This window comes from Rhinoraja longicauda, chromosome 18, assembly GCF_053455715.1.
Source record: "Rhinoraja longicauda isolate Sanriku21f chromosome 18, sRhiLon1.1, whole genome shotgun sequence".
NCBI lineage: Eukaryota > Metazoa > Chordata > Chondrichthyes > Rajiformes > Arhynchobatidae > Rhinoraja > Rhinoraja longicauda.
In genome coordinates, this window is record NC_135970.1 from 25,366,450 (window position 1) to 25,390,737 (window position 24,288).

The 24,288-nt window shown below is 39.6% G+C and overlaps 1 protein-coding gene across 4 annotated transcripts in view; it reads left to right on the plus strand.

The window, feature by feature from the left end:
• Positions 1-24,288, plus strand: part of LOC144602334 (MOB kinase activator 2-like) — a 156,778-nt gene that overhangs the window by 128,614 nt on the left and 3,876 nt on the right. For all 4 annotated transcript variants that reach the window (XM_078415339.1, XM_078415342.1, XM_078415341.1 and 1 more), the window contains 3 exons: positions 7,518-7,678; positions 8,686-8,779; positions 23,820-23,944. In XM_078415339.1, the coding sequence (XP_078271465.1) occupies positions 7,518-7,678; positions 8,686-8,779; positions 23,820-23,944 (380 nt within the window). The remainder of the gene's footprint in view (positions 1-7,517; positions 7,679-8,685; positions 8,780-23,819; positions 23,945-24,288) is intronic.

Genomic DNA, 24,288 nt, shown 5'->3' on the forward strand with positions numbered 1-24,288 from the left:
GTGTTCCCCTTGTGCTTTCAATCCATCTCTATCTTCCTATTTTTGCTCCTTTTCCTACATTTCCTCTCCCTACCCTAGTTCCATCCACCTGCTACCCACACACCTCACCCACTGCATCCAGTACCATCTGCCCATCTCTCACTGAATGATTCCCATTACCACCCTGTTATTAGATGCTAGCCCTTCCAGCTGTTGTGTCCCCACTCATCACCCTCCAGCCTCTCTCTTGACTTCACCCTCTTCTCCCCCCCTGTGTCACCTATTTTAACATATACCATCCTGCAGTAGTCAAGAAAGCAGCTCACCACCATTTTGTCAAAGGCAATTAGGATTTGCAATTCAATACTGATTTTTGCCTTGTGAAGCCCCGATCCGTGTGTGTGTGTGTGGGGGGGGGGGGGGGGGGGGCAGGGGCAGGGGCAGGGGCAGGGGCCGGGGCTGGGGCAGGTTGATTGTGCTTTTCAAATTGTTCCAAAGATCACTCATTGACTGGTGCTGGGGCTTGAATACAAATTTGCTTCAATTGTATAACGAGTGCAGTAATGATGCTATCTCTCTGAAAGTGACTCATCAGTGGTCAAGGACAGTTTGGGCATTAAAATGCTGTAAAGTATCATCAAATATCATGTCTATTTTAATACTGAATTTTAATGACACCAAAGTTGATTAAATAAAATTCCAGCTCTTTCAACCCGGAACAAAGTTATTCAAATATTGACTCAACGTATTGGATCTTCCCAGCAGAAGTAATATAAAATGCTTTCCACAGTATTAGATGGCAGGTTAGGAATGAGAAGAGGTACACGTGTTGCATTTGCATGCGGTCAAAATGAGACACCAGTAACATGACTCTGGCAGCTGTATGTTTTGCTACCTATTCTTCAATATTCTTGTGTCTTCCCCTGTGCACCCCACTACCCCAATCACATTTTTAATGGTGCTGGTTGCACTTTAAGACTTGATACTAAGCTGAAATAATTTAATTTAGCCCAATTTTAATTTTAATGTTTCGGAATAACAAGATTATATTACCCGCCACTTGTGATTTCACAGTGCAAGATGCAACTAACTGTGTTTTGAAAAGTAAAATTTGAGGATCTCAAATAACCACTAATTCTAAACTGGAATTGTTCGGATCACTGATAAAATATGCAATTCTTGCACCACATTCCATTTTTTAAAAACTAAATGCTTTCATGGAAATGAAAATCTTATGAAGTGTACCATGAGTTACCATGTTCCTATTTGTGCACTAATGTTTACTTAGTAGTTTCATGAAAGGAGTTGCATTTCTGCAGAAATGTGAAATTGTCAGTCTCTTCCAGTAGTTGAATTTAATGGAGTCCCAAATAAAGATAGAAAATGTTGTTAGATAAGGGAACATCTTTGCATGGAGGTAGAAAATGGATCTGGTCAGTGATTCTTTCCCAGAACAAACAAGTGAGAATTGTGGATACAATGAACTGCAGATGCTGGTTTAAAAAAAAAAAGACATAAAGTGCTGGAGTTACTCAGTGGGTCAGGCAACATCTCTGGAGTGCATGAATAGGTGAATTTTGATGTTTTTCCACCTGCCCAGGTTTGATGAAAAGGATAGACACAAAATGCTGGAGTAACTCAGCGGGACAGGCAGCATCTCAAGAGAGAAGGAATGGGCGACTTTCGGGTCGAGACCCTTCTTCAGACTGATGTCAGGGGAGGGGGCGGGACAAAGATAGGATGTAGTCGGAGACAGGAAGACTAGTAGGAGAACTGGGAAGGGGAGGAGATAGAGGGGAAGCAGGGGCTACCTGAAGTGGGAGAAATCAATGAAAAGGGTATTCACCTGAAACATTAATTTTGTTTCTCTCTCCACAGATGCTGCCTGATCTGTTGTTTTAATTTAAATGTTTTAATTTAGATTTTCCAACTTTCCAATTTCAAACAGCTATATTTATTTATGTGTTTTCAGTTTATCCATGCTTTTATGTCAACTCTAATGTTGTAACATCACATTCAAGCCTTGGAAATATCAAGATGAGATTACCTATTATGGAAAAGATTTTTGAGAATAGGGAGAAAAGGGCTTCTGGCAGTATTGCTGTTATTTTCCTTGCATAAACTGAATAGCAAGCATAGTATGCATTGCCAAGTGATGTTATTCCCAAAAATTCTGAAACCTGGTATGAACATCTGGACAATATCCAGGATATCATACATTGGCAAGTGGAGAGTAATGAAGATAAACTGTACATAAATGTTTCAGATTAATGAGTGCTTCACTTTGTGGTTGGAAACTAGAGCAAATAACTATTTGCCTACCATTGTGAGGAATTCAGAAGGATTTATTGCTGAACCTCTGTTCCTCACACCACATTTTTTATAAAGAATGATCTCCAGCTAAAAATACTGCACTTTGCTGCCAACAAGTTTCCTGCTGTAGATGTTACGAACTGCAGATACCAGAATCTGCAACAATAAAATTCTGCTGCAGACTCTCTGTAGGTCCAGCAGCATCTAAAGTGGGGGAGGGGGTGTGGCGTGGCTAAAGGAATTATTGGCTATTCATCGACTAAACTCTACATCGACTAAAAGTGAAGATAAGATGGGTAGTGTACAGAGGAGAGGGACAGGTCAATAGGTGATTGGTGGGGTGAAGAACGAAGGGGAGATTGAGCCGGTGGGGGGAGGGGAGGTGACAGTGAAGGTGGGAGATCTGCACAAGCACTGGCAGCCTGGGGGCAGGTGAGTTTCAGATTGTGTTCATATTACCCACCCAGCTGTCTCCACCTCCACCCCTCCCTCTCCCCCTCCCCTACCTGCTCGATCTGGTGGTCACCCTTCACCCCTCTTAGTCCACTAATCAGCCATTGCCTTTCTCTTACCACAGGCCCTCTCCTTGTACTGGCTTTCTTCCCTCTCCTCTTAGGCCTGATGCAGGGGCATCATTTTGCACCTTTCCCAACCCTTCCAAATTTGGCAGAGTTTCCGCTTTCTTATTTCATTTCCGCCATTCTGATTTTGCCTCACATTTTTCCGCAAAACAGTCGGTAATTTCAATTTGTCAATTCGGCCACTCAATATATGCCACAACACTAGGGTTCCACTGGAGGTCGCTAGGGGTTCCGCGACAAATCCCCCCCGCCCTGGAAGTCTCCCCGAAAATGTGGTGCCTAGGCTGGGCAAGGCAGCCAATCTCGACCTCATCGGGACTTCCACGGCCGTTCGGTGGGTTAAATTTGCAACCTGCGGCCGGGGCTCTGGAACTCCAGCCCAGCTGGAGCCAACACATCTATCTCCATAGCCATCTTCCTTGGCCGGCTTTGCAGGCCAGTATCTCTTCCCCCCCCCCCCAGCCGCCTAGGTGGACTGTACCAGTACCATTGTATCCCTCTCGGAGGCCGTGACATCCTTTGGTCAGGTAAAATGGATAAACCAGCAATGCTCTGGAACCAAGAGTGCCAAAAAATCAGTGGTGGAACTGTAATGAGTAAATATTAAATTTAAATGCAAGATTCTATAACTATATTAATTAAGGCGGGGTTAAAATATAAAGCACAGCAGAAAAGCCAATTACCTTTTTGGGCTTTTTATCAATTTATGTGCGAATTTATTTCAAGTACTTCAACGGTAGAGTTGCTGCTTTACAGCGAATGCAGCGCTGGAGACTCGGGTTCGATCCTGACTACAGGTGCTGTACTGTAAGGAGTTTGTACGTTCTCCCCGTGACCTGCGTGGGTTTTCTCCGAGATCTTCGGTTTCCTCCCACACTCCAAAGACGTACAGGTTTGTAGGTTAATTGACTGGGTAAATGTAAAAATTGTCCCTAGTGTGTGTAGGATAGTGTTAATGTGCGGGGATCACTGGGCGGCGCGGACTTGGTGGGCCGAAAAGGCCTGTTTCCGCGCTGTATCTGAAATATGAAAAATAATAATTTTTTAAAAAAATGTATTTCAATAAGCAAGATGACATTATACTCTAAATTACTGCAATTAGTGGTCAAATGTGGGGATGTTTTCCCCAGGACTAGAATCAATGTAGAGCAGAAATGCATATCCTTGCTAATCATATGTAAATGCATTTGAGTCATTTTTGTGTTTAATTTCAAATTCGTAATTTTATTATACACGTACGGTATATTGGGTATTATAATAAAGTCTTCAGCATGTGATATATAATTTAAAAGTATCACAAAATGCTGGAGTAACTGTGATACCTTCGATTTGTACCAGCATCTGCAGTTACTTCCCTACACAATTCTTATGTTGGGGTTCCCTGAGACATGAAAATTATTTCGAGGGTTCCACAAGGATAAAAAGGTTGAGAAACGCTGTGCCAAATGGTACAGGAGTGATTGAAATTACCAACTGTTTTCGGATGGTCAATATCAATGCGTTGTATTGCGATCCTTGTTAGCACGGTCACAGACTCGAGCTATGAAATCCTTCCGTATGCTTAGTCGAGTCGCATATATCAACTCTTTCTTCATAACTTAGTCATACATTTTATGACCATTGTTCTTTTATTCAATATCAAGAGAATTGGGATGTGTAAGGAAAAAGCAAAATAGAAAAAATGAAACAAAACAATTTTTTCTTTGTTGTAAAAAGTATCTCTGTTCAATAACCTTTCTATAAATAGCAGAATATACTCATGATACGCCTGACATTGTACATGTAGTCCAAGAACTACAGACTGTTGGAAATAATAGTCGTTTTTCACACATGAATGTATGCGCATTTGGCGTTCATACTTTTTTGCAGAAAAGTTGCATTACGCGCCATATTATGAATTTTGATGTAAAATTCTGAATTTTGGACATAAATTATGAGTTTGTGAAATCAAATGTTAGGAGGTCTGATTTTGACCTGAAACAGACAATTCCTTTGCTGTCACAGGTACTGCTTGATTCACTGATTCCCTCCAGCAGATTATTTGTTACTTATTTGTTTCCTGCTGTAATAATTGACAGGATGAATGAGTGATTCATCAACATTTGTCACCTCCTTTCCAGAGTCTTCAGATCCTTGGTCATCAAGTTGCAGAGTGTGGACGGCACTTCTGTGCATCCACATTTAGAGACAGAGCTTCTGTTGTCCCTAGTGCACAAAATTGTCCCCAACAAACAACTTTCACAGTGAGATGTTGTCAAATGTGGATAACTTTCCACATTTAAAGCGTCTTGGAGAAGGATTGTATCAATCAATAAGTTTGCAGCTGCCTGTTAGGCAGCCAAAAGAGATTCACCTGAAAAGAGAGTCAGTCCAAGTTTCCAGCCAATATCAACTACCTTAATTCGGAAATGGTGTTTCCGAACTCCTAATCATTCTTTTTGTGAGGATTAAGTCTAATATTTGCGTCAGAGGAATCTTCTTCAACACAGCAGGCTAACCATTCTGAAGCAAGTCAGTTCTTGACTTCAAAGGATTGCTCAAGAAGAGCACTCAACATGTGACTTTAAGAGAGAGTTAGATTTAGCTCTTAGGGCTAAAGGAATCAAGGGATATAGGGGAAAAAGCAGGAACGGGGTACTGATTTTAGATGATCAGCCATATTCATATTGAATGGCTCGAAGGGCCAAATTTAAAAAAACATTTTTATTTAATTTGTTTAATGAAGGGCCAAATGGCCTACTCCTGCACCTATTTTTCTGTTTCATTTGTTGCTTTTTACTTTCAAAAGGGATATCTTTAGGTCAAGGGTGGTATTGAATTACTCAACCCAGGAACTGTTTTCCTTGTGTTCAAAAGTTTGCTGTTGTCCCATGTTTGTTTCTAAGTATGATGAACTCCTAATCATTCTTTTTGTGATTAAGTCTAATATTTGCGTCAGAGGAATTTTCTTCAACACAGCAGGCTAACCATTCTGATGCTGCAGAAATTGAATAAAATTGGATGTTTATTCATGATGGCTAACCAAATATGAATAAATTTCAATAATTTGTTTCAAGTGCTGCCAGTGTTCTTGTACTGTATCATTAAACATTGCATGTTTCTGTCTGCAGTCTTTACCATTCCATCAGTTTCAGTAGGATCAATTCTAAATGGTGGGGTTTTTTCTGTTGCACCCAATTTGAATTAATTTGAAATACATTGTAAAGAAACTAATTTGGTTAAAATGTGGATGATTCACTCAACACCATGTTTTGCTAGATCTTGGTACTTATTCAGGTTGATTTTACCTTTGAATGTTGCTACTTGTAGGTCTGCATTAATTGCTTAATTACAGTATTGTATTGGTAGTTACAGTTTTCTAATTGCAAATTCAAAATTCCCATATTCACTTCACACACATCAATTGGCAATGTTAAAGGTAGTAATTGTTATGTTTAAAGTTTAATGATGGAAGGTTTCACTTTGAATGTGTGACAGTTGTTATATGAAGGAATCGATCATGAAAGGTTCCTAGATCATTCGGTCTTTGCAGCATAGATTGCTAAATGATAGAAGGCATAGATTGTTAAATGATCATCTGCTTTAATTTTGCTTTCTTGTAACAAAACAAAATATTCTGGTATACTTTAAGTTTAATTAGATTCAAATTCAAGCAATGTAAATTCAAATATGTGGAGATTACAAAAAGTGGGTGGACACTGGTTTTACAGGTATTGACCTCTCCACTATGGAAGAGATCTATCTTTTAAAGGCGCTGCCTCAAAAAGGCAGCCAGCATCAAGGAGCTACACCACCTTGGCCACACTCTTGATTGCACTCCTGCTGTTGAGAAGGTGGTATAGGAAAACTGTAATGTTCAGAGACAGCTTCTTCCCAACATTCATCAGATTCTTGAACATTACAAATGGCAACCAAACTACAAACTTACTTGGTTGCATTAAGGACTTTAGGCTTTTGTTTTGCACTAATGTTTTTTTAATTTATTGATTTATTTTTTGTTTGTTCAGTGTCAATGCGTACTGTGTAGACCTGTTAAGCTGCTGCAATTAAGAATTTCATAGTTCCATTTTCAGTACATATAACAATTAAACACTCTTGAATCTTGAAATGAATTCTATCTTAGCCACTGAATTTAATATCAGAATTTCCATACTTATGAAGAGCTTGTCTGTGGCGCAGACCAGTAGACCAAGATTATGTAACATAAACAGTTAAAAATGCCAGAATTGTGCTTTATTGTTTGACGGTCATGTGCTGTTCCATAATTCATTAAGGAGGAAGGAACTAGTCTCGTTCAAGTGTTATGCTCTATTTTGTTGCTCGGTAGGCTTATCGTGAAGGAAGACATTTCCATTTGGATATGGTTAAAACAGGAAATGAGGAGGGAGGGATCAGCAGGTGTTAATGCACAATAATTATGTTTGGTATGGTCTGGGAAAGGAATAACTTCTTGGCATTGCTCCCCATTCCCATGCTCATTTTGCTTGTAATTTCATTGCCTTGCACAAAACTGTGTGGCATGCTGAATTCCCAATGTGATAGTTAATGAGAATGCCTAAGACTAATAAGTAAATGGTACACAATGTTTAATTGAACTGTATCCAAAACAAAACGTTCAATTAATCTGATGTTTGCTTCTTTTAGGAAGTCCAAGACCAAGCCAAATGGTAAAAAAACAGCAACGGAGGAGAAGAAATTGTACCTGGAGCCTGAATATACCAAAGCCAGAATAACAGATTTCAACTTTAAAGAACTGGTGACTTTGCCACATGAAATTGACCTAAATGAATGGCTAGCCAACAATAGTAAGTTCATGTTGTTCATATAGGTACAACAGCCAGTACATTTAAAAAATCTTATTTCCATATTAACTTCTGAAGGGTGGCAGCTGGTGTGGAGTATGAACTAAAATGGGACTAAGTTAAACCAAAGAGTTTATTTTTATGCTATTTATTATTCTATTTTAACAAATGAATACTTTGTATTGGGAAATAATCAAAATTTGAATGTAATTAGTTTTGTACAGGCAAACCCCCGTTCCCTCTTTGCTAGTTTGTTGAATATGCTATCCTCCATTAGGTTATTGGTAAAGTAACCCAGCTGGCTTTTATATCTTGTGGTTGGATAGAAGAAAAATAATGAAATGCTTCCACATTTGAGTGTGTCACTGGCGATCCTACTTGTCATTGCTATTGGTGGTTCCATTGTCTGGTGACAATATGTATTATGGTCAAGTAATTATGTCACTGAAGTTGCCCCAGTAACTTCATATCCAGGCAGCAGTTAAGAATGATACTTTCTGAGGAAGAAAATTGACAAGAAAAAATGTGCATGTGAGCAAATTATAATAAGAATCATGCATTCTTAATTCTCTCGAGTTTCAATGCGTAAGGCCCTTCCAGCCAGTGCCAACTTGTCAGTCTAAAATTGCCTCTCCCTTCACTTGCAAGGTTTCCATTTTGTTTTGTTTTTATTCAAAATTGTACAAGTTAATTAGATGTAGAATATCCTGACCATATATGGAATGCAAGGAGGAATTTTCGTAGAGGCTGTATTCAGTAATTATTCTCGAGTTAAGTGATTACAAAATCATTATTGTCTAAATTGCTGCCTGCATTGCCATATGTTGTTCATTGAAAATATTTTGATTATAGCACGTTAATATGGTTAGAGCAATTTAAAACTTTTCGTCGCTCATGTGTTATGCGTTTAATGCAATTACCAGACGGGATGTTCTGAATTTTTCTGCTGTACAATGTCAAACATAAATGCTGGTGTATGTAATGTTATCTTTTCCTCCCCAAAATTTTAGCAACAACTTTCTTCAATCACATAAACCTTCAGTACAGCACCATCTCGGAGTTCTGCACTGGAGATACGTGTCAAACTATGACTGTGTGCAACACGTAAGTATAATTTGGTTTATGGGACAGATTGCAAATATTTAAATTATATATTTGGTGTTGTTGATACTCGTATCACAAATTTCAGGATGAATATTCATTTGATGTCAAATGTTTACCTTCAGATTGTCTTTAATACTTGTGCATCATTGTTTCACATTTTTGCAATACTATGCCGATGCATTGAAGAGATGACGGTAGACCCCAACATTATCATGGGACTAATCAAAAAGAATGTATCTTTAATGTTTACTATTGTCCTTCAAACTAATGCAATTAATTATGATGACTATATAAAAGTTATGATGAAGAATGTATTTATACCATTGAATCATAATGGGACAAGATGAGGCAATTTGGTCAATCTCATTCCTCCATTCTTTTATCGTAGTCATGAAAATTATTCTTTCTCGTGCCTATCCAATTAATTTTAAAAGGGTGCTGATTATTTTTGTTTCCCCCATTTCCTATAGGCCAATGAATTCAACATCTGCTAATGAGAACAACTTCTCTCTCTCTACCTTTCTAACAGTCGTGATCTTGTAAATTTCTTTCAAACCTCTTTAATAATCTTTGCTCCAAGGGGAATAACTCCTGCTTTTACAGCTTTAACCTTAGAGCTGAAATGTCTTATCCATGGAACGTTAACCCTTGGTAAATTGCTTATAAATTTATAATTTCTTAAAATTCATTGACATCAATAATTGCTAAAATTGAGATACAGAATAAAAATGGTTGCAGATCCTTGTTAAATCCAAATGCAATGTTGGAAATATTATGTAGGTCAGGCCAGGGCCGTCTTAACGCATGGGCCTGATGGGCACTTGCCCGGGGGCCCACGAGCATAGGGGCCCCATGCTGATCTGTGTATGTTAAGTGACTTGCAATAAATAAATACTACTTTAAAAATGTAGGTTTAATAAGTGCTTTTTTCCCGCAACATTTTCAGTCACTAAGTGCTTCTCACAACGATCTGTAAGTGCTTTTCGCAACAATGTAGCACCCTAAGTCCATCGCTAAGTGCTTTTCGGTAAGTGCTTTTCGCCGGCACGACACGGGGGGGCTGGTAGGGAAAGGGGGGTGGGGGAGAGTAACGGTAGGGGCCCCAGTACACTGCTTTGCCCGGGGGCCCATAATGCTGTAAAAACGGCCCTGCGTCAGGCAGCATCAATGGAAAGAGAAACAGAGTTAATGTTTCGGATGGATCATAACTGGGAAAGTGAGAAGATTCTTTTAAATAGTAAAGAGGGTGGGGTAATGATGAAGGGAATATCTCTGATAGGGTGCAGCCAGCCTGGTGATCCTGATTTGTTTATAGAGCTGTCTTCTTAGTTAATGAGGTTATCAAGAGAAACAGTGAGGAAAGAGTCATTTTAAAGCTGTGGAAATGCATGTGAGAGAAATCACTGAAACTGAAACTCAAAAGGAGAAGGAGTAACTCAGCGGGACAGGCAGCATCTCTGGAGAGAAGGAATGGGTGGCGTTTTGGGTCGAGACCCTTCTTCAGACCTATCTTCAGTTTAAACCAGCATCTGCAGTTCCTTCTTACTCGAAAGGAGAATGTTGGAAATGCCTAGCACGTCAGGAACTTCGCAAATTCGCTTTTTCCATTTGTATCAAAACTGGTCAGTTATTCATCTGTAATGTAAACTCAGTTTTTGTCTGCCCACAGGAACCACATTTTAGTTTATGGTTTAGTAAGTCAGATCAGGTCGACTTTATTGTCATATGCACCAGTATGGTGAAGTACAGATACACTGAAAATCTTTTTTGCAAAGGATTCATAGGCACAGATTCAAGCAACGCACAAAACAGAATTGTACGTACATTGTGCAAAACAGTGAAAAATACACAATGAGAAAACAAGTCTATGGTAGTGCAAGAGGAGGTCTGTTGTGTTACATGCTTCCTCAAACTCAATTGCAACAAATCTGAAATCATCATCATTGGTCCAAAAATGCTCACCAAATCCACCCAAAACTTCATCCTCAACATTGATGGTCTCCCAGTATCCACCTCACCTCACATCCGGAATCTTGGAATCATCCTTGATCAAACCCTCTCCTTCGACAAACACATCAAACACATCACAAAGACAGCCTTCTTCCACCTCAAAAACATTGCCCGTCTCCGTCCATCCCTCTCCTCCACAGCTGCAGAAACCCTCATCCACGCCTTCATCACCTCCCGTCTGGACTACTGCAACAGCCTCCTCTATGGCGCACCCTCAAAAATCATCAATAAACTTCAATACATTCAAAACTCCGCTGCCCGTCTACTCACACACACCTCGATCCGTGACCATATCACCCCCGTCCTTTATAAACTCCACTGGCTCCCCATCCCCCAGAGAATCCAGTACAAAATCCTCCTCATAACCTACAAAGCCCTCCATAACCTGGCCCCATCCTACCTGACCGACCTCCTCCACAGGCACACTCCCACCTGCACCCTCCGCTCTGCCGCTGCCAATCTCCTATCCCCCCACATCCGGACTAAACTCAGATCCTGGGGGGACAGGGCTTTCTCCATCGCTGCTCCCACCCTATGGAACTCACTACTCCAAACCGTTAGAGACTCCCCCACACTCACCACATTCAAAACATCGCTGAAGTCTCACCTGTTCAGTACTGCCTTCAACCACTGAAGGTCACCTCACCTACTGTCTCCTTTCTCTGTTCATTTATTTATTTACTTATTTATCTATTTATTAATTTCCCTATGTTCTCAAAATCTCTGTAAAGCGTCTTTGAGTATATGAAAAGCGCTATATAAATAAAATGTATTATTATTATTATTATTACATGACTGAGGTCCGACTAGGGATGTGCAGGTGGGTTCAAGAACCTGATCGTTGCAAGAAAGTGAACCTGATGGTGTGGATAAAATATAGGCTTAAATCTAGATAATATTTTTCTTGTAATTGAACGAATCTCAAAGTTAGCCACAGCTGTTTCTCAGACTTTAAAGAAATTAACTAAGTCAGAAATCCATTACTTATATCACTATCCATGCAACTTGGACAATAGTTAAGTTATGACAAAGTAGGAAATTGAGTTTGTGAAACAATCTATATTTGTGTCTCCTTTGATGTATGTGGCTGGGAGCATACTTTTGGCTAGCTGCTTTAACACCCTATGGATAATAAAATTTGCACGTCCTTTTGATGTATTCTTTAAATTTCGATTTTGTACATATTTTGGCTAAGAGATTATTTCTTCAGTGTGAGAGCCTGTAATTTCTAATTAAGGTTTGCTCAGAACCTGCACAAAAGTTTAAGACAAATCAAAGATGTCTATTCATGATGGATTGAGTGCAATAACTTAACAACATCTTGTATTAGATCATATTCACAACCATGCCTTTCTTTTCTAAGTGTATTAAGGTGATATAGCAGCAGATGAAGATGTGTTTAAAAAATAATAGTAATGCACAAATTTAAAAAATAGCATTACCTGGGGTTATTGTGCAAGCTCATGCATTTGGTAAGATGGTTTGTTAATTAAACCTGTTGAGTTGTCGGCTTACCAGCCAGCACTACTTGGATATGAATTTTGAATTGGATTTTCTTGATAATTACTTGGTATATTCTCAATGTCCAAAATGTGAACCTGCAGGAATCTCTTGATCTTCACCTCCCTCCTGTCATTCCCACAATGGCATTGACTCCAATTAATGCCAATGATCCTGTCTGTCTTGGTGTTCCCAGTCCTTTTGCAACATTCATCAGCTCGATTAAAAACAAAATGTCAATCACTTTTCAAAATGCATTTTTTGTTTGTCCTTTGAGTACTTCAGCATGTCAATGGAGTATTGAAATATGCTCTGCCAACTCCAAAGTACTGCAACCATCATTATGGTACTGAATAAAACAGTTTGAAGACAGCAACTTCCTCAGTATTTATTGTGATGTCCTCAGCATAAGCTCTATTGCATCCCCTCTTGTCCTGTATACCCACTTCGCTTTATCATCTATTTGTTGGTGTGCCATAGCAGATTGGGTGACGCACTTGAATTTCCAGTATGAACATCTCTGTTCCCTAAGCTTTTCTGTTTCTTCACCTTTCTCTCCCTACTATATAACCATAAGTTTCAATTATCCATCCTTATCTCTGGTTCTTTTGCTTAAACATTTTCCAAACATCCTGTTAAGGGAATTGGAAGCTTTTTATTAATTATGAAGGGACCTCAAATGTAAATGCTTCTTTTTAAGCTCATTGAAAAAGCTGCCATTAAATTAGATTTTGACCTTCATAGCTATGACAATTTTAACTAAGGACCCAAAGTGGGTGTTTTGCTACCAGTAGAGTACTAATTAGCAAAATAGTTTTTAATTGCAAAGTTTTCACAATTCAGATGGGAAACATGGGCCAATGGCACATTCAAGGTTTCATTTGCTTCCTGGTTAATTTTAACTGTTTCAGCTTAAAATCGGAATCGTTGTAAAATGAATTTGAAGAAGATTTTAAAATCTTCCAGCACTTTCATAAGAAATTAAAGTTTTTGTAAAACCTTAAAGGCTTGAGCACTAAACTGGTGGGAATTTCCCTTGTTTGCACCCAGTAAATGTTAAACGAATAATGGCTTTATTTCCAACCGTAAAATCGAAATCATAATTGATCATACTTGAGCAACTAAGTTTTTCTTATAGATTTCACTTAAGAGGCAGAGTTTATAAGCTGGTCTCTTGGTTCGGCTAAAAAATAATGAAATTGGGTTTTTGTTATACGAGTTGAAATGGTGCTTAATGAAGGGATCTTACAGCAAGTTCAATGCCCTGCTGTTAAACCTGTACTCTCGGCAACTTTAATATTTTGCAGATTCAAATTCAACCTAGCTAGGTTTTCCCAAACTTGTCTCTGTTCCAGATCTCGCTGAAATCTATGGGCTTCAGTTTTGATGATTCTTTTTGTTTTGTAGAAAGAGCTGGTGTTAAAGTTATACTGCTGACATTCATAATTGCATTATGGCTGCCATTCAAACTTGATTAGCCTGCAGCCATCAGAAGAACAGTGATGTGAGCAGGTTGGTCAAACTGTTTTTAAAAACTCTTTCATTGCTTGTCAGCAGAATATGTGGCACTGACAGATGAAAGGTTTTAAAAAATGAATGTAGTTTTGTCCAAGTCGGAGTATAATTTCATTAATAATTTGCGAGGAAGCGTTTGTGCTATGCGGGGGCAAGTTAAACCTTACAATTGATTATAAACAAATTGTATGCTTGAGTTTGACACAGTCCATTACTTGGTGTGAGTGATTATAACCAAAGTAGAAAAAAATAGCAAGCATGGCAGAAGCACTTTCAGCTTGCTTAAAATGTCACAATTTTGCCTTTTCTCCCATCATTTGCTGCTGCTCTGTCCTGCAAAGGCTGACTGTTGAATCAAATGAAGCTATTACCTGCCGCATATAAAGAGTGATACGGGTTTGGGGTGCTGGCCTGGGCAAGAGCACTAATGTAGCTTACATCCTTGCAGTGGATTTGGAGAGTATTTTACAGACCCATCATTGTTGATGAGATGCCTACTGTGAATAGTCCGTGTCTAAGAAACTTACAAGAAGCAGATGTCGCTGCTGTCCAGTAAACCATGAGTTTAGTGCCAGGGTAGAGGTTTTGATTTTAAAGCCCTTGGTTTTCTCAGATGGTCAATTAATGTAATAGCACATTGGTGAATTTCATTCCCAATGGCTGCCTTCCCTTGGAAATAATTCCCAAGTTTGGAAAATGGTTCATATTTTTCAGTGTTTCCTGTCAAAAGATGGTGTTGTTCAGCAGGGACAGATTGGTGTAAGACTTTTTTTTGGTCTTGCAGATGTTGATTGAAATACCTATTCTCTCAGTGACCGAGTTGATTAAATAAAGTTGATTAAATAGGCCTTTTTGATCCACTGGGCCCATGCCTACCATCTATCCACCAATCCTATGCTCATCCCGTTTTATTGTCCTCTCCCATTCCCATCATTCCCTTAAACATTAGCAAATGACAGCATCCACCAGCCTAGCAATCTGCACGTCTTTGGGAAAATGGAGTATTTGTGAAAACCCCACACAGTCACGGGGAGAATATGCAAATTCCATTTTGGATGTCATTATTGAATTAATGCCTCTGGAACTGAGAGGCGTTCGCTCTACTGACTGCATCACTGGTGCATCTCCAATGTCATTTGCATACCATTGATGATTAATTATACTCTACGTTATTGGATAGGCCACATTGCATGCCCTGCATTAGACTTCTAAAACTGATATGCATATGGTGACAAAGCTTGGAATAAAGACAGGAATTATGGGGCAGCAACTGCTGTAGCCCCAGAATATGTCATTGCTGATGTACAGTTTTGTTAGATATCTTTCAGCACCTGTATCCTAACCTACCACACCATAATTTAATCTAAAAAGCATCCTAAAAAGGTGTACTTGGGAATAGGCTAAATACTGCAACTTTTGACTGAATTAAAAGCTATTAATTTATATGATAAGCTAGCCTGCAAGCTGTCTCCATTTTTTCCTCCCAGCCATGAACTGAGATTCGGTTGTTACAATCGTTGAATTACACTTTATTGTCACATGTACCTAGATACAGATCCTGTTTTCAAATTCCTCTTTTTGTATACACTTCAGTAAAACAAAATCTTACCATACGTAAGCACAATCATACTCGAGTACAAGTTTGTAAGAATAATAGATTACATGAGGCAATACACAAGTCTCTGCATTTCTGGCACTAATGCAATTTTTCTGAAGGGTGTATAGGAGTATCAGTAGCCACTGCATAATTCTCCATGCTCACCATTGACTATTTGGTCAGCTTGAAAATAGCAAATATGCTTCATTTTCAAGGTTTTGCCCAAACATCAACACCTCTGACATTGTGCCATACTTTAACACTGTTAAGCTCAAGATTCAAGCTATTAAATCGTCACAACTTGGCTAGACTTCATAGCCTTTCAAGTGTTCTCACAGAAGGTATTTATTCACAAAATGCTGGAGTAACTCAGCAGGTCAGGCAGCATCTCAGGAGAGAAGGAATGGGTGACGTTTCGGGTCGAGACCCTTCTCACAGAGTCATTGCTGACACTATTTTATGAAAGTTTTTTTAAAGCGCTTTTTTGTAAGCAATCTTAGAATCTCTCAATAGTAAAACTCATGGAATGATTTTATTATTAATTATTTGGCAGATTATTGTGAATTACATCATCATGAATTTATGATGTGTACCTCGTTCTATATTGTTTTCTGTTCTCTGTAGTTGATTGAGGTTGCTTCACCAAATAAGGTCCATTTTTATATTGCCAGCTTTCACGAGAGATTCTTGCGTTATAGGTCCCTTCTATGGTTACAGTATGTTTTCCTAACTGCATGATCTCGACAACTGAATTTCGAAGCCTTTTTAGGTCTTAAAGTATTGGCAATGTTGCTATATGAAAATACTAAGTTCCTTCTCTTCACCCTATGCTTTTTCTTTCATTAAATGATGCCTGTCATTATAGTTCTTTACAGACATTATGGAAAAATAAATAGTGGACTGGAGTTCAGTACAACAGAAGTTCTGTAAAATTAATTGCTTTTACAATTATAAAGATAGTCAAGTCAAGTCAATTTTATTTGTATAGCACATTTAAACACAACCCACGTTGACCAAAGTGCTGTACATCAGTTCAGGTACTAATAAACAAACAACTAAATGGCACATAAACATAACAGCACAATACATAAACAGTTCACAGCGTCCCCTCAGAGGGCCTCAAACGCTAGGGAGTAGAAATAGGTTTTGAGCCTGGACTTAAAGAAGTCGATGGAGGGGGCAGTTCTGATGGGGAGAGGGATGCTGTTCCACAGTCTTGGAGCTGCAACCGCAAAAGCGCGGTCACCCCTGAGCTTAAGCCTAGACCGCGGGATAGTGAGTAGCCCCATATCGGCCGACCTGAGGGACCTAGAGATAGAGTGGTGGGATAGAATTTTTTTGATATAAGGGGGGGCAAGCCCGTTTAGGGCTTCATATGTGATTAGGAGGAGCCAGTGGAGAGAGGCCAGGATCGGGGTGATGTGCTCCCTTTTACGGGTACGCGTCAGGAGTCTCGCTGCGACGTTTTGGACCAATTGTAGGCGGGACAGGGATGATTGACTGATCCCAGTGTATAGGGAGTTGCAGTAGTCTAAGCGGGAGGAAATGAATGCATGAATGATTTTTTCAGTGTCGCCAGATTTGAGGAATGGTTTGATTTTTGCTATGGTACGAAGCTGGAAGAAGCTGGCCTTTACCACAGCGTTGACTTGCCTGTCAAATTTTAATGTCGAGTCAAATATCATGCCCAGGTTTTTGACATGCGGTTTGACCAGGGGGGGATAGGCTTCCAAGGCTGCTTGTTATCGTTTTGATGGAGTCAGGGGGGGCCGAATAGGATGACCTCAGACTTGCTCTCGTTTAGTTGAAGGAAGTTCTGTGCCATCCAACATTTTATGTCCTCAGTGCATGAGGCTGATTAAATTTGACCGGTAAATGTTTTCAGTTGTCTGTTCATTCTCAGCACAGGAAAATGTTTTATTTCCTTCAATTGTAATGTGCAAAGTTATTCAGTGTGAAAGAATGGTCCAATTATTAGCTTTTAATGGGGTTTACTTTCCCTGTGCATATGTAAATTATTAATGGCTGTTGACATTATTAACAGAAATATAAACACAAGTCAAATTTATCTGAAATAAACATGCCACTTTCATTTGAAAAAAATCTGTTTAAATGCTGAACATGCTTCTTGAAAACCACAGGTGATGGTCTTCGGGTATAAAATAATTCATGCTCTGCACAATCACTGAAATTTCTAGTTCAGGTTAATTTGTACATTGCGATATATTCCATTATTTATCATCTTGTATTTGTTCTCAAACCTAATTTTAAAATAATGAATTATTAAATTCTAAAACCCAATTGTACCTGAGCTGCAATGTTAGTAAATTAAAAGCATTCAGATTATCGATGTCACACTCTCATGTATTCAGGAAATTTTTAACATGAAGTTTGTTTCAGACCTAGCCTGAAATTTGGAAATAAGCCGGTTTCCATTTATGTAGCATAGAATACATGGTCTGGTGATGAAGTGCTTTTTACAATAAGGAGTGAAAGGCACAGTTAACATAGTTGTGAGAAATGGAGTAGCTGGATGAAGGACAAAAGACAAATTTGCAAAGGAAGTTTAAAGGTATTTTAGATATAAAGAAAGTGGTACGGTGAGAAAAGTAGATGTGGGAACTGATGTGGGGTCTAGCTTCAAAGAAACGTATGAGATCTGTTAATGGATTAGATGTGCTGTATTTCAGTTTAATAGGGCACTAAAGTTGCATACAATGATGATGTTATATTAGAAGGAGATCGATCGAGATTGAAATAAGAGATGTGGAATGTACCCCTTCGCTTGTGACCTATTACCTGCCACGCTTTGTCCTGACTCTCCCCTTTTGGAGGTTTCATCTCTTCCCCCCCCCCCCCCCCCATACACACACACACACAATGTGTTGAAAAAATGTCTCAACTTGCAGCGCCACCTATCCATGTTTGCCAGAGTTGTTGCCTGACCTTCTGATGTACTCTGGCACTTTGTGTCCCGGTTTGCATTTACCTTCAGTAGTTTAGATCTCTGTCTCTCTTACTTTCCCTTTCCTCTCACTTAGCCCACGATGTGGCCCTCCAAGTGACCTCCACCACTGGACAGCAATCAGCATGCATATATGCTCTCACCTGATTTCAATGGGGCTTGTTTGAATAAGTCATTTACAAACTACCATCATCACGTCTCTTGCAGCACAATCATCCACCCTTGACCACTACTACTTCAGCAAAGATGCATATTGTTCCAGCCCTCGCCCTCACTTTGTAAAATCGGACCACCTGGCTGTGCCCTTTCTGTGCATATGCGTGGACTGAAGGGTACAGGTCCAACATTGCGCAGAGGTCAGGGGAGGCAGAGGAATGACTCCATGATTGCTTGGTGTTAGTAGACAGGACGACATTCAAGGACTTGGCAATGGACCTGAACGAATACACCACTGTTGTTGCCGACTTCATGAGGCAATGTTTAGGAAGGAACTACAGATGCTAATTTAAACCAATCATAGACAAAAAAAAAGCTGGTGTAACTAGTCTGAGGCAGGGTTTTGACCCAAAAAGTCACCCATTCCTTCTCGCCAGAGATGCTGCCTGTCCCGCTGAATTACTCTAGCTTTTTGTGCCCATCTTCATGAGGAAATGTGTTCCCATCAAATCCAGAAGCCTTGGATGAACCACGAGGTCCATAATCTACTGAGGGCTAGATCTCTGGCATTCTAGGCTGGCAATGCAGGGTCACATAAGTACTCCAGGTTTGACCTTGATATTGCCATCAGAAAGACAAAGGGGCACCATAGGTCTAAACTGGAGGATCAGACAGACATTCTGCAGTCGAGGCATAGCTCGCACACCATTACTTCCTAAAAGGGGAAACGTAATGGTAGCTCAAGTGTCAGCAATGCATCACTGCTAGACGATCTCAATGCTTTCTATGCTCACTTCAAAAGGGAGAACATTTCGAGGGGAGGTTGGGGGGGTGTCCTCAGCCCTCAACAGCCACTGAAACTGATGCCAGAAGATGCTTCATGGGGATGAACCCTTGGAAAAGGTTTGGCCCCAATAGTGTACCAGCCCACATTCTTAAAATCCACGTGAACAAATTGGTTGGAGCTTTTGCGGATGTCTTCAACCTCTCATTACTAAGATCTGAAGTTCCCATCTGCGTCCTGAGGACATCCATAATATTAGTGCCCAAGAAGAGCAAGGTGTCGTGCCTTAAGGACTACCGAGTGGTAGCACTTGCGTCTGTTGTGATGGTGCTTAGAGAGGTTGGTTGTGGCTCATATCAATTCCGGACTTAGTAAAGGCCTAGACCCACAACAATTGGCCTGCTGCCACAACAGATCGACAGTGGATGCAATTTCACTGGCTCTTCACTGCGCTGAACCACTTGGGCAATAAGAGCACGCACTGTAAGACTGTTGTTCATCAACTACAGCACGGCATTCAATACCGTCATCCTCTCTAACCTTTATCAAACTCGGGAAACTTGGTCTCTGCTGTCCCTATGTAATTGGATCCTTGACCTCCTCATTTGCAAACTGCAATCAGAACAAATTGGTAATAACATTTCCTCCTCCATGACCATGAGCACAGGAGCACCTCTAGCCTGTGTGGTCAGTCTCCTGCTCTACTCCATACCTGTGATTGTGCAACCAGACAGGTTTCAACACCATCTTTAAATTTGCCAACAATACCATGTTGTTGGACGAATAACCATTAACAATGAGTCAGAGCACAGGACCGAGATTAATAATCTGAATGATGCCAGAACAACAATCTTAGTCCAAATGTTGAGATCGAAGGAGGTGAATGTTGACTTTAGGAAGTGAAATCTGAGGATCTCTGAACCTGTTTTCATCTCCGGGACAATGGTTGAGGGAGCCAGCAGCTTTGGGTTCCTGAGTGTGGTGTGCATATCTCTGAAGATCTGTCCTGGGCCCAGCACATTGATGCAATCACAAAGAAAGCTCATCAACACCATGACTTCCTTAAAAGATTGAGGAGATTTGGTATGTTGCCAAATACTCAATTGAACCTGCAGATATACTGACTGGTTGCATGAGGGCCTGGTTCAGTAACTTGAACACCCAGGAATGAATAAGACTGCAGAAAGTGGTAGCCATTGTCCCGGTCCATCACAAGTATTGACCCCCCCCCATGCCAGTGAAGGGATCTACGGAAGGTGCTACCTCGGCAAGCCAGTTAATATGATCACATGTCATCCTTGCATCATGTTGCTATGATCAGGAAGAAGGCACAAGAGGCCAACACCTTCAGGTCAAGGACTGCTTTTTTCCAACAAACATCAGGCTTTTAAACCGCATTGCACAACCCTAACTCAGTAACAATCCACTATGAACTTTGTTTATGGTTGGAGTCCGAACTTTGGTGTTGCACTATTATGGTCTGGTTCCTAGTATCACGGATTATTAATATATTGTATTAATGAATAATTGTAAATTATATTTGTTTGTGGTGTAATTTATATTAATGGGACTGTAAAGCTGCAGCAAGTAAGAATTTAATTGCTCCATTCCTGGTATATATGCTAATTTAAATGCATTGGCTCTTGACTTTCCTTTACTCTCTCACCTGGATGTGACATGTTATTTGCCGATGGCCAAATACCTTTCTGCTACAGTTGCGAGCCAGAACGTGCAAAAGATGGGGCAGGGCTGATGCAGGAATGAGGGAAGTCAATTAGCACAAATTGCATGTAAAATTTGAGATTCTAGCAGGGGTTCTGACTGAAATGCATTCACACTACCGATTTTCATTTGATACTTGCTAAATATTGTTCGTGTAGGAGTATGTAAATGTATTTATATGTAAACTGTTGGAATGGTGTCTAGTTTCTAGTTTTTTCTTCCCTAGAACAAAGGGCCTGTTTCCATGCTGTATCTACATCAACCACCCCACTCCCTCACTAATAGAACTAAAGAAAATGTTGTTTCAATGGAAATGTGCATTGAATATTTTCCACCTAAACGTAATCTCAGTTGGATGTATCAGAATTCAGTTTAGTGTTAATGCTATTATAAACTTTGATTTTTGAAGTGGAATGAATGGATTAATTCCTGAAGAATCTCCTTCATTGTCACCATGACAAAAAGATGCTGCCAATATTTCTATGTCCTTGGCGTACACACCAGCCCGACCCCAGATGTTAGCAACCGTCCAAAGTTGAAACTAACACCTAACTTCTGTTAACACAATTTACCCAGTGCTTGTGCAATTATTTAATGATGCAACCAAATTGTTCATTTTCATATGATAGCCTTTTTATTCAATTTAATTTTAAAAATCTGCTCGAAATCCTAAATGAGAACTAAATATGCTCGAAAGTCTGTCGTGCACCAACTGTGAAAAGAGAGTGGCAATGTTTCAGGTTGAAGTCAATTTGTCAGAGCTGGGAAAAGGGGAAACAAATTAGTTTCAAATCGCCAAGAGGATGGGGATGAGGGTCAATAGAACAATTTTGCCTGACCTGTTTTGCATCATGAGCATAAAACCGCCTGTAGCTCAACAATTGACAGTCTTTTAGCGTCAGACAGCACAGACACAGGCCGTTTGGCCCAACTTGCCCATGCCAACCAAGATGCCCCATCGACACTAGTTCCACCTGCTTCTATTAGGCCCATATCCCTCTAAACTTTCCGATCCATGTACCTGTCTAAATGTCTTTTAAATGTTGTTATAGTATCCGCCTCAACTACTTCCTCTGGCAGCTCATTCCATTTCCCCACCATCTTCTGGGTAAAAATAAAATGTCCATCGGGTTCCTAATACATTTTTCCTTCTCGCCTTAAACCAATGTCCTCTGGTCATGATTTCCTGTCTCTGGGTAAAAGATTGTACCCTATCAATACCCCTCATGATCTTATACACCTTTAAGATCACCCTTCATCCTCCTACACTCTGAGGAATATAATCCTAGCCGTTAAATTTGCCATTTGAGCTGCATTGTATCTTTATTACAGATGCTCCTGTGCCGTGACAATGCTCATGAGTACCATGTTATATAATTACAACAAACATCTTTTCTCATGGAACTGAATTGAAATTTCAAACCACCTTGTTTTCCAACATTATGTTTAACCAGTTGCTTTAGATTTTATTGGCAGGGCTTGTTGTTGATTTAACATGAAATTCAAAATATCTTCTATCACATTGGGTGGCAATAGTCAAAGTCAATAGCTGAATGCTAACTTAGTAAGAATAATTGTATGCTGTTTGGGGTAACAAAAATGGCCAGTCATTGGCCTCCACTTTATTTTCACAGGTGGCAGTTAGCAAGTGTTGCAGAACCACTCCAATGAAAAACACCTGAAGTATTGCTTCCAAGTTTGCCCTTTCTGTGTACAATGTTTCATGGATTTAAATCCAGTTTGATATCTCTCATGTCGAAAGGTTACAAGGCAACTTTCCATTTAATCACACTGGTTCGACCTCTGAATTGTGCTGAGCGCTCTCCCACCTTGTAATGAGGAAAAATGGATGTTTTTAAATTGTTGTGGATTATAAACCAAATTTGCAAGTTGGGCATTAACTTGGCCTAGGGAAAGTATTTTGTTTCAGAACCTGTTGATTGAATAGCAGTTGTAAACTTGATTAACAGTACAAAAGGGTGTAGAGTTCACCACTTTCAAAATTATATCATGACGAATAAATAATGAACACAGAAAACGGTTAAAAAGGAAAAATAATTAAGATGTGAGCAAAAATATGTTGTCTTAATGATGCTAATAATTCTGAAGTGTTTAATACCTGTATGCAGCAATATTTTTGTACATTTAGCCAATGCTGATCGTGCTCAATTATTTCATTTTGAATGAAATCTGAATGGTTCATAAGGTGCTTGAGGCATCTTGTGAATGAATTACTTTGAGATGTAACAACATTTAAGAGTAGACACAGCAGCCAATTTCTGCACAATGTAACCAGAAAACAGCAAAGATAAAATGGCTGGTTAATCTGATATTGATGTTAGCAGAATGAGCATTGACAGAGCATGCAGATTCATTGCTCTGTGAATAATACGAGAGGTTCATAAACAGATAATCAGGACCTTGATTCATATCTCTGGCATTTCAGCATCGAATGCTGACTTGCATGTTGGTTTGGCCTTGGAACTTCAATACATGATCTAACATTAAGGTCAGTGCTTCCAACCAAGGCAAACATAAAGAAGACTGGTTGCTGTTTTAAAATATGTTTAGAGACTTCAAAATGAACTGGAGAAATATCAAATTTAATCTTCCCTTGACTTCTTTTGGTGAATTTTCACTTTTATTCATTTAGAGCAACGGAGGCATGAAACTGGAGAGCAAATGCTGCTGTTGTGTGAAGCTCGTAATTAAGAAATTACTTTGTTGGTCATTGTTGACGTTGCAGTTAGCACCTGTATAGAACTGAGGGATTTTTTTTCTCATTTAATAGGCAATATTATTGGTACGATGAAAGGGGAAAGAAAGTCAAATGCACGGCCCCACAGTACGTGGACTTCGTAATGACTTCTATACAAAAGTTTGTGACAGATGATGACATCTTCCCAACTAAATACGGTAGGTTACATAGCTTCTGTTTGGGCTCTTGTGTATTTTATTGAAAAGCAGTCATCGATCTGAAATGTCAGCTCAATTAGAAATGTCTTTCTCCACAGATGTTTATAGCATTGTCTGTTTTTATCTTCTGAGTAGATATCTGTGCAGACATCCATTTTGTACACCAGGAAAGACGGCAATCATGATTCAGACATGGATCACGCTTTGAATCGCAGGTGGACTGCCGCACATTGGACAGTTCTTAGTTTGCATTAGGGTTATCTTGTTTAAATGTAGCTCCTAAGAGCCAGTTATGCAATTTTGGATTTGAATTGAGCCTATCCTGATCTAAGTTGCTAATCTCA